The 10,353-nt window shown below is 46.0% G+C and overlaps 1 protein-coding gene across 2 annotated transcripts; it reads left to right on the top strand.

The window, feature by feature from the left end:
- Positions 1-4,984: 4,984 nt before the first annotated feature.
- On the top strand, positions 4,985-9,960 carry LOC135393545 (uncharacterized). 2 transcript variants are annotated; one of them, XM_064623954.1, is made up of 3 exons: positions 4,985-5,132; positions 6,220-6,583; positions 8,723-9,960. In XM_064623954.1, exons 2-3 carry the CDS (start codon positions 6,220-6,222, stop codon positions 9,874-9,876), a joined length of 1,518 nt encoding a protein of 505 aa, XP_064480024.1. In that variant the 5' UTR covers positions 4,985-5,132; the 3' UTR covers positions 9,877-9,960. The 2 variants fall into 2 exon arrangements, with proteins under 2 accessions (XP_064480024.1, XP_064480023.1); XM_064623953.1 differs by lacking the exon at positions 4,985-5,132 and adding an exon at positions 5,196-5,255.
- Positions 9,961-10,353: the final 393 nt, after the last annotated feature.

The raw sequence follows: 10,353 nt of genomic DNA on the forward strand, positions 1-10,353 counted from the left end.
TCTTTTTCGATTCCATTCATCCATCGGCCATATAAGACCACTTTAGCGTTCACAAACAAGATGCGCCATCTGCGCATGCACGGGGTAATTGTGTGCAAAACACATTGAACGCAGCGTGCGGATGCGGATCGGCCGTGTTGCTCTGCTACACCACTCTCGACTGTCTCCTTCGACAGCACCCGAATAATTTATAGCTCTGTCGGAATCAGAAAAGTGTCACTGAAGACCAGGTTGTTTATGAACGGTATACAACATTACGGTCTTTCTGTTACTCTGTCACATTTCTAGCCTTCTATATTCTCCAAAAATATCCAGAACTATCCGGGTGTTGTCCAAAAAAGCACACTGGAGAGGATCTTTTCAAAAATATCCGATTTTTTTTTTTTTCAACCCTGTACGAGACCGAAACCGGGCGAAAGAAGGCTACCCGGCTGAAGGAACACCAACAGATTGCAGAGCCCCCCACGGATAATCATCGCACACAATTAGTAGAACATGTACTAAAAACAGGACATTCCTTCAATTTTCAAGATTCAACTACCTCGGCACGTGAACACAGATGGGGAGTATAAGCAAGTTCATTGAATCGTGGCACATTCTTGCCGAAGATAACGCCAGCCAAAAGGGGCCTTTCCCCGAGTGCTACAGGGGATTTCTGAAGCTCTAAACGCGATCCCTGGATGGTTTGCTGATTGTTTATCTTGTCTGATGATGATGATGCCCGTATATGGGCGTCGAAACATCATAGTAAAGTTGTTACTTTGTTACGTTAAGCCAGTGTTCCTTAATTTCATCATGTCTCCTGACTTATGGTCCATCTTCCACACACTCCTTAAGTACGCCGAACAATCGACAAGCTCCACTCTCAGTTTATCTGGGATGGGAAAACGCAATGGGTATATAGGATGGGTATAGGATTATATAGGATGTTGGATTGTAGGGACCATCTGAGACGGCATTGTGTGCGACGCATGTTAGACGAAACACGTGTGATGTTTTCTGATTACCAGTGTGCGACCGCACCCCGAGTACACAGCTTTTGTTTGTGCCTTGTTCAGAAAGTCACCATTCACGGTTGAGGTATTAATAGATTGATGCAGGCGACCTGGTGGAGGATCTCCGTACTACAAAAAAAGTAGAGCTGTGCGACTAGCACAATTTCCGTTGCGAATAGTCTACGAATATTTCACTTGCACTGCGAATCGAATCTGAATAATTTCTTCGGACGGCGACTCGAATTCGAATAATCAGAAAATGGCGAAATATTTTGTGGAGTTGCGCTCATTCGACGTTCTGCTCCAAACTTGTGAGCCTTTTCACCTAGAGCATAACGTATTGTGAGAGAAAGGTCTCTCTGTGTTATGTATGGTACATTGCATTAGTGGTATGAACTACATTGAGAGTTAGTCAACATGTTCCATGCAGCCTGCTTTGTGTGCCTGTCTCTTCATTCTTATGTTTACACTGTGAATTTCCTACTCTTTTCTAGAAACTGAACATGTTTCCATCTGTTACTGAACATAACTCTGAAAGTTGGGAGTACATTTACTGGAACATGCAGTGCCCAGAGTACAGTGTTGACCATGGGCTCATAGAAGTTGTAGACGTTAGTGACGGAACATTGTAAACAGTGTAAAGCGGACTTCACCTAACACTTGAGTGTAATGAGGTGTAGCGGTCTTGCAGGATGGAGCCGTACTGCAAAAGAACAATGGCGGTGACGTGAAGTGGGCTTCGATAACGAGAGGGAGAGAGAGAGAAATACATGATGACGATGATATGGGGATCACTTCCGCTCATTGAGCAGAATGCTCATGCGATATGCATGCCCAATGCGATAACGAGACTTTGCTCCAGTACTATTGAAAAAATATTCGAACATTTCGGATACTGAAAATAGGTTGCGAATAGCATTCGAATAGCATCAGGTATTCGTTTCATATTCGAAATTTCTAATATTTGCGCAGCTCTGCAAAAAATTCCAAGTTTGGGCAAAGTCCGTTGTCCATTCGTTGTCCGTTCTTCTTTGCCTAAACTCAAGCTTTTTCCCCCCTAGAAGTCGGCCCAGGACGCACATTTCCCCAGGGCGTCAGTCGTGACGTTGCGCACATACGTGAGGCCGACAACGGCAAGCCCTTTCACCATCACCACCACCACCAAGCTTTTTTGTAGCAAGGAGTTCCTCAACAGTGCCATTTTTTCTTCTTTTTCTTCGCGACTGCTGTATTCACTAGGCCTGACGACAACGACAAAGGTACCGATAGCGGAGCACAGGTTTGGCGAGAACTTATAAGAGGACGTACACATGCACCGTAAAGTCAGAATATAGTTTGCGAAAAATATTTTCTCGTGAGATTTCCGCTTCACCGTGCTTGCCTTCGTCGTCATTTTGTGCGACAGTCAGTCGTTAGGGTGGTGTCATGGTCAGCGGTCATGGTGGTGATGGAGGTGGGGATGGTGAAAAGGCTCGCCGTTGTCGCTCCTCACAGATGCGGGCAACGTCACGACTGACGCCCTGGGGAATGTGCGTCCTGGGCCGACTTCTAAGGGAGCTGTACGGCGAACTGTGAAGGGAACTGTGGTTATAGCGTGCTGGCCACGTCACCCCGACACTGGGAGGTACCCAGGTTTGAATCCCTGTGCCGACTGTGCTGTCTGGGGTTTTCCCTGGGTTTTTCTCAGACACTTTCAGACATATGTCGGTTCGCTGTAGTCACGGTGGAGGTGGTGGCAGCCCCTGCGGCCAATGAGAGGTGCGCAACTGTGATTCACATGTCGAGCCACTGCCGGTGTCTACGGGGGGGGGGGGGGGGGGGGGGGCTGCCCCCTGCCCCCTTAGCCAACGCCACCTAGATACTTCCTCCTCTCCCTGCTTTGCAAAATCGACATATAAAGTCAGAATTCGTCCGCTACTGCGATTAGCCGTTCTACGACACACGCAAATGATTACAGCTAACTTCGCAAATTTGAACCTGTAGACTAAAAGTGCGCAACATGCTTTCCAGAAAATCAGTCACATGGGGGTCATATTGCGCTTTATTTTCAGTGGGTTCATTTATTCTTTCTTTCTTTCCTTCTTTCTTTATTTACCCTCAGGTCAGGGAATTACAGAGGGGAGTGGCAAAATAAAAGGAACGCACAACATGTAACATACAACGAATTACAAGCAAACCAATTGGTCAACGCGGCTAACTCGCTAGCTTGGGAAGCAATGACGCTATCGAGAAGCAAAGGACGACAAACTTGAGCGCTCTCCTGGTTCATCTACTGTTCTGGGTGACCGACCCCCGCATCAAAGTCAGTTTGCGCTGCGTGCCTTGGTCTCGTTCCTGTGTGAAACTGGTGCTGACGATAACTTTTTACATTTGAGCCTCTGTTTCGGTTTCATTTCTTTTCCTTTTTGACTGCTGTGACTCTTCGTATCTGAGTGTTTGCACCCCAAGTGTCTATGTACGTCCATGTGTTCAGAGTTGTTTACGCGGTATGGGGTAGCCGGCTTCCAGGTTGGTGGTGCCAATTTTCGCCATTTCTTTTTTTCTTTTTCACTTACTCAATCACTCACAAAAGAGTTTGTGCAGCTGCACAGACAAATCTGCCATAGAACATTCTCTCCTGAAGTGCGCCTTTTGTCTAGTTCCGTCTTTAGTTTGAATAGCCATGCCATCCGAAGCTGTTGTTTATTTATATATTTTTGTGGGTGTATTGTAACATAACGAAAACGAGCGTCTTTTCCCCAAATTTATTACACGTGGACGACGGTACCTAGTATATTTTTATCAGCAGACAAGGGAAGCCTGCTTCAATTATACCTGTTCGGGGAACTTCTTCATGGGGCAACTCTCCCGATCTGTAACCAACTGAACGCTTCTAAAGATTCAAATTTGGGGATTCCTTGAACAGCGCCATGACCGTATTTTTATGAAACATTATAATGATCATGAGCAGACCTGCGTAGTAATGTCATTACTGTAATGAAATTATAGTAATGAATTACTTTTTCTGGTACTTTGTAATGTAATGCATTACTTTTGACATAATGTAATTTGTAACGTAATTTAATTACATTTGGACAGTAATTTTAATGACATTACTCATTACCTTTACAAAAGAATCGAGTGTTCAGGTTAACAGTTTGTGGCATTGGAGAATCATTGTTTGCGGGCCCCATCCTCCGGACAGTCTTCCTTCTTGCCGTGATACATTGTGTCATCTTCGTCTGTATATGTACATTGTGGAACGATATGTCATACGTGGCACCTGACATGCAGAAGAGACAAATAGAAGGGTGTGATTGAGCTCGCAGTAATGACTTAGTAGCGTCATTACTTTATCGAAGTCATTGTAATGTAATTTCATTACATTTCAGTTACAGTAATGAGTAATGTAATTTAATTAAATTCTAACTGGAGTAATGAGTAATGTAATTTAATTAAATTCTAACTGGAGTAATGAGTAATGTAATTTAATTACATTTTAGAAGTAATTTACCCATGAGATAAAGAGATAAGAGATAAACTGATGTTCTGAGGCTGGGAACAACATCTTTCATCGTTAATTTACCCATGTATGATCATGAGTTCCGTGGAAAAAGAAATACTAATCTTAGTGAGCATGTACTGATGTGGTGATATGATAAAGAAAAAAAGGGATCGTGTACAGATGTCTTTTACCCGGATACCAAGCAAATAATACTGCACACTTCTGCGATGACACAAGCCGGTCACCCACCTTCTTTCTCCAACAAAACAGGAAACGGATTTCTTTCCATAACTTTCGTGCCTTCCCTACGTCCTACATTGACCTCTTCCAAAAACAAAAAAGAGGAGTCTGACATTGTACGGTTCTAACTGCGAAGAACAGAGATAACAGGTCGGGGTTGATCTATCCCTATTCGTGACCCCGCTATCTTTCCTTGTCTGGCCTCCTTTTAATCCTTTCTTTGAATTCTGCACGGGCGAAGGGACCTGTCTTTCCTCAAACGACATTCCAGCGTCATAAGCTCAAGACCCGATTGGTTCGAATTTGGTCACGTGCCCTGACCGTCGCTCGGCTTTCTGCATTCGCTACGAAGGTCGAACACTGAAGAGTGACAGAGACCAAGCAGAAGGTCTGACTACGTTCTTGGCATCAAGGTACGTTTTTCAGGAACTGTTGGTTCCTAGGTGGGGTTTTCAGCCAAAATCGAATGTGGCTTTCTGCATTTTGTTCGCACACTGCAGGAAGGAATGAAGAAGGTTACGGTTTCTCGAAGACTTGTATGATGTGTTAATATTTCAAATACCTTTTTGAACTTTTTTTTATATTTTACTCGTGGCACATTACGTTCTTGACCTGTGCTAGAGATGGTCTCGTGGCATCTTTTCGGTAAATTAGGGCTCGTCAATGAGAAAAGTGGACAGTAACTAGTATTTTGAAGATGGTCCGGGTGTCAGGGGTACTCATGCTTTATTAAAATATGAAAACAGCACTGGCGCAACTACAACTCCTTAACTGTTTTAAATTTGTTGTAGTTGCCAGCCCCGTTTTTATATTTGACTAAAACACGGGTCACTAGGCAGTCCAGCTTACCTCTTGATTTCACTTAGGAGTCTGCCCTGCATCAAAAGGGTTTAGGTGCTCACAACTATACTCTACTGTTGACCGTGTTTGGACCACAGGAGGGAAGCGCTGTCAAGTTTCTGTAGTTATTTAATATCACCAGGCTGATATTCAATATGAATGAATATCAGCCTGATGATATGAATATGTCCACGAGTTACCCAACTATTTAGGACCGTCACTTATGGAAGTGACTGTGCACATAAATTTTGTCTGGCAATGACGAGGCTCTCTTTCGGAAGACAACCAAGGCAGGTAACCTGCACTTTTTTTTTCAGTTTCGCTGTTACACAGCGAAACATAGCTGACCTGGTTACGGAAGATCCTCAGTAGTGTCATTTGGTTGATATTGATTCCCGGCAAACACACCGGCTGTCTCGAAGGTCCGTTTATGTGGTGCAATGCATTGTCAACATTTATCTGAATCTATCCGCCTCGGTGGTGTGCGGCATCTTTTTCCTTCTTACTTCTGCTCTTACAAGCGTGATGTGCTTCTAGCATCTCCTGTCCAAACATCTATTACCGTTAATAGTTCCGGATGTTAATAGTTCTAGCCGGTCCCACGAACCGTTACGACGACTACGTGACATCGAGTGTAACGAATGTAACTCATCGTTACAGATGGTTGCTATATGTCTGGCTGTCCTGTTCTACATATCCTGCACGACATCTGTTCAGTGCACCATACCGTTGCGGTTCCCTTTGAACTGGTTCCGCGAAAGGGCCGGTGCGGCACCGGTCGCCAATGCCACGGGACAGTCTTCCAACGGCACCGATGCGATCTTGGGACTCGGAGGAGCGTCGCAACTCTTGGCTTCTGTGGCTCAAGATCCGCAGAAGGCGGCCCAGGACATCGAAACGTTGACTGCTATGAAGGAACCTGCCCTCGAGTTGAGAAACAAGTCGGACGGTTCCGGAGAGATTGTCGTAATTGACGAGGCCAATCTGCCATCTGGTGCCGGAAGTGCGGAGGACGAAGTGACCGGTAAGTATTGAACAGGATCGAGCTGTGAGGCTTGGTTGTACAGTGAACCCTCGTTATTATGACCATGGTCGTTCACGAAAATTTTGGTCGTAATGCGGAATTGTCATATCGACGGAGGGATTTGCAGAGGTTTCACTGCGTTGTTCCCTAGGAGTACGGTCGTTAAGCGTGCATGTCATATTATCGGGGGCCATATTAACGAGGTATCACTATACTCCATTTCATGAGCGACAAACTCGACGTTTCTGCGACGTTGTTAGCGGACAGTGATGGGAAGTACTTGCTGTACAGCTTGAAGCAGAGTTAACTTGAACGCGCCTCCGACCCGCAGGAATGGGAAGCGCCACTCTAGTGGCGCTTTGGAGTAATAAAGGGAAAGGGTGCTTCGACTGTCCCACTTGTGCTCCGGGGGTGTCCGCCTTGCCACGAGCTGCATTACCCTCAGCTGTGGTTATCATCGCGACGTCTATTTGGGTTTGCGGCGATTATGTAAAGGTGTATGCTGTCGCGATATCGCACGGATGCGATGCCGTTATCTCAATGATACATGCAAAGGTGGTCGCGTTTAAGTACAGTTTTGTGGTACTTTGCTCATCATTGTATCACACGAGTAAGAACATGGGGCCCATGCAAGTTTCTTTTTTTTTTCTGTTTACGTCAACAACATAGAGGCCATTAGCTTCGAAAAGGGTCGAGCGATGGAGTATGAGAGGTTTGCCAAATTTCGTGGCTTGCTACTCCTATGAAGCGAGTGTGCCCCCCGTGATGTAGACTCGGCGTGGTTTGCTGTCATGTGTCTGATTACTCGTAGGGTACAGATATTTTCTCTAGTGCATGTTCAACTGTAGTTTCTTTGCCGTTCCGCTCTATACGTTTAATGAGTAGTGAGGTGAGTACGATGTTGCGGAAAGACAACATGAACCGAGAAGGTTGAGCAACATTATACTACCTTTACAACACACCTGCCGGTAACACTACGCCACACTGTGTTATCCTTGCGCCAGATAAATATAAAATCAATCAATCAACACTACGTCACGGTTAGATCATCCCTCACACTGCCTCCACTCTTCAATGGCACACCCATGTCAAGCGATTCGGAGCACTGCCTATGATATTTCACACTTATGTACATTCCCTTGTGCAGGTAGCGGCTCACACTTTAATATAACACGCTCCACACCCTATTACCCGCACACGTTTTTATCTACTCTACCTGAAAATATACCTTCTTTTTATGCTCGATTTATTCAGGAAGTTGACGGTTCACAAATTAAGAGGTGGCTGAATAACTGTTTGTGGGGGCCTCCTTCTCTTGCTCTATCCTGTTTACCTTAGAGTCACTAAGTAAGCTACGCTTCAGAGTATCGACACTGAGTTCCAAGAGCGAGCATGCGCCATCTTGTTACCGCGTCACGCTACCCACGCGCACTTTAGCGCGCGATGCCATCTATCGTGTGCGGGTGAAATGATCTTTTCGTTTGCAAGCAGCAGTTGACGGCCTTGAGCTCACCTTAACATCCTCGGGACGCTCTGCTTGACAATACATGGATTATCGCACAACAATCATACACGCTTCTCTATCCCACAGGGAGCATTATGTTAGCCGTCCTTGATCCTCATATGGGGATGATACCGGTGTGGTAAGGAAACAAGATGGCGCTCCTGCTCTCCATTGGACCTCAGTGTCGATACTCTGAAGCGAAGCTTATTTAGTGACTCTAGTTTACCTGACTGTACACATTGTTTAGGAACGTTCCTACCCGTAACATTTGCAGTAACTATTTCAGCCTCCTTTGAATTCGACTTAGGGCCGAAGGGGATTAAAAGGGCATTATATCAATGCTCGAGCCGCTATCCTTCTGTGTTCCGGTGGACGTGTCGAGTCATAATGTAACGTCACATTTCTTTCTAAACATCGACATACTTGCACTGCCAGAGTCATTCCTGTAGACTAGGACTTACGAGACAATTTTTCTCCTACACTTTCTCAGAGTTCCCTCGTTGTTGCGCCAGTAAACATTTCGTAGACACTTAATCGGCACTCTTTCCCAACGGTAAATTGGGTGTTGGGGTGGACATCGTTTAATATATGTAAAAAAAAAAAAGTGCCATCATTTTTCGACGATTGCTTCTTAGGTACTCCAGTGCCTCCACAGAGCCCACAAGGGCTGTCTGCGTTTCTCGCTTTCTTCCGTCCTTGGCTGTTCGGAAGCTCCACGACGACACCCCAGCCATCGACTACCCCTGTGACAGAGACTACTCCATTCAGGACATACACATCTGTCTTGCGTACGACAACGACTGAACCCCAGCTCAACGAGAAGTTTTCCCAGACAACCGTCGAAGAATCAACGGCGAGCGATGCCTCTACCACACCTTCCCCGGTGTTTACAAACATCTTCTACCGAACGACCACTGGTGCCCAACAAGAACAGCCCGGTGTAAAGTCATTTTTCGTTGCTGAACCGACTCCTGTGGGCTCTACGCTGTCGGACGTTCCAACCGCGCCTGTAGCCTTCACGTTCGTTCCTCGTGCCACGACGGACAGCGACATGGACGAGAAATCTGCGCGTACGGACACTTTTCAGCCTTTAAATGACACCGCTGTCTCGGATGCGGCTGTTGCGGGTACCACTCAGGACTTCACTGTCGTTTCCGACGCAGTAACGACACACGATGGCGTGGTAGAGGCCAAGACAGCTCAAGATTCAACAACGTCTGCTGCCAGTACCGCCACTTCCGTAGCAGAAGAATCCAAGACAAGCCCCAAGATCTTTACGTCTGCCTTGTGGTCTACTACGACGATTTCTTCTGTTGGTACCGAGCCCCTCGTCTCCGTCACAACGGAAAGGGCATTTACATATCCCTCCCGCACCAGAACTCTATCAACTTCATCTGCTGCTGATGTAGAATCGTCGTCTGTTACGGTAGAAACCTTAGCGGCCGTCGAATCCAGAGCAGCAAGTGCAAGCACCTCAACTGTAGCGGATACAACAACGTCTCCTATTGCCATGCACTCCACTGTGCAACCAACCAGGTCATTGCCTTCAACAATTGCCACTTCCGATTCGACGGATACAACCGGAAGCTCCTCTGGTATAGCAACCACGGCTGTGGATTCGTCTTCGACTGACTCTGCATTAGAACGTGAAATCGTAACGGCGTCGTCTACAGAGTCACCTTCAACCACTTCTGCCCCCACAACGGTAGCACGTGAAGGCCGGTCAAGCATGAGCCCGGTGTACCGGTATTACTTCGATCCGAGCCAACTTATGCAAGAATCGCCTTGAGTAGATTTTAGCGAGTAGTGACGATTTGAAATGCAACCCGTGACTCTCTGTATAGTGGTGTACAAATAAAATGATTTTATTCAAGTGTTTCTATTCAGAATGACCGTACGCAGTTATAGGGGTCTAAGTGAAAGAACAACGCTGCTAGATGTCTCGTGATCATTTGCAGCACAATGTCCTTCACAATCTTAGGTGTTTATTGGCTGCGGCATACACGGTGGCCCGTTTGTCTCCTGCAGCTGTGATAAACCACACTCTTAAAAATGAACTTCACCGCATAGCACGCTCCTAGCCAACCATAATCTCGAATGATAAGATTATCTGTCCTGATTTGTTGAAAACGGGAGGCGTTTGCCTTTTTGTGACACTTATGCTGTTCCTAATTGTCAGAAAAAGGCGTACGCCTCCAGTTTTCAACAATTCAGGGCAGATAAGAATATCATGACAGACACACGCTTTCGTTTTTACATTGTACGT

The sequence above is a fragment of the Ornithodoros turicata genome, chromosome 4 (genome assembly GCF_037126465.1).
Source record: "Ornithodoros turicata isolate Travis chromosome 4, ASM3712646v1, whole genome shotgun sequence".
Classification (NCBI taxonomy): Eukaryota; Metazoa; Arthropoda; class Arachnida; order Ixodida; family Argasidae; genus Ornithodoros; species Ornithodoros turicata.

Excerpts from the sequence above, each read along its gene's own strand:
- LOC135393545 (XM_064623953.1), top strand. The coding sequence starts at position 5,226 with ATGAAGAAGGTTACGGTTTCTCGAAGACTT. Across the intron at positions 5,256-6,219 it reads TTACGGTTTCTCGAAGACTT|ATGGTTGCTATATGTCTGGC; the intron begins GTATGATGTGTT and ends TCATCGTTACAG. Across the intron at positions 6,584-8,722 it reads TGCGGAGGACGAAGTGACCG|GTACTCCAGTGCCTCCACAG; the intron begins GTAAGTATTGAA and ends ATTGCTTCTTAG.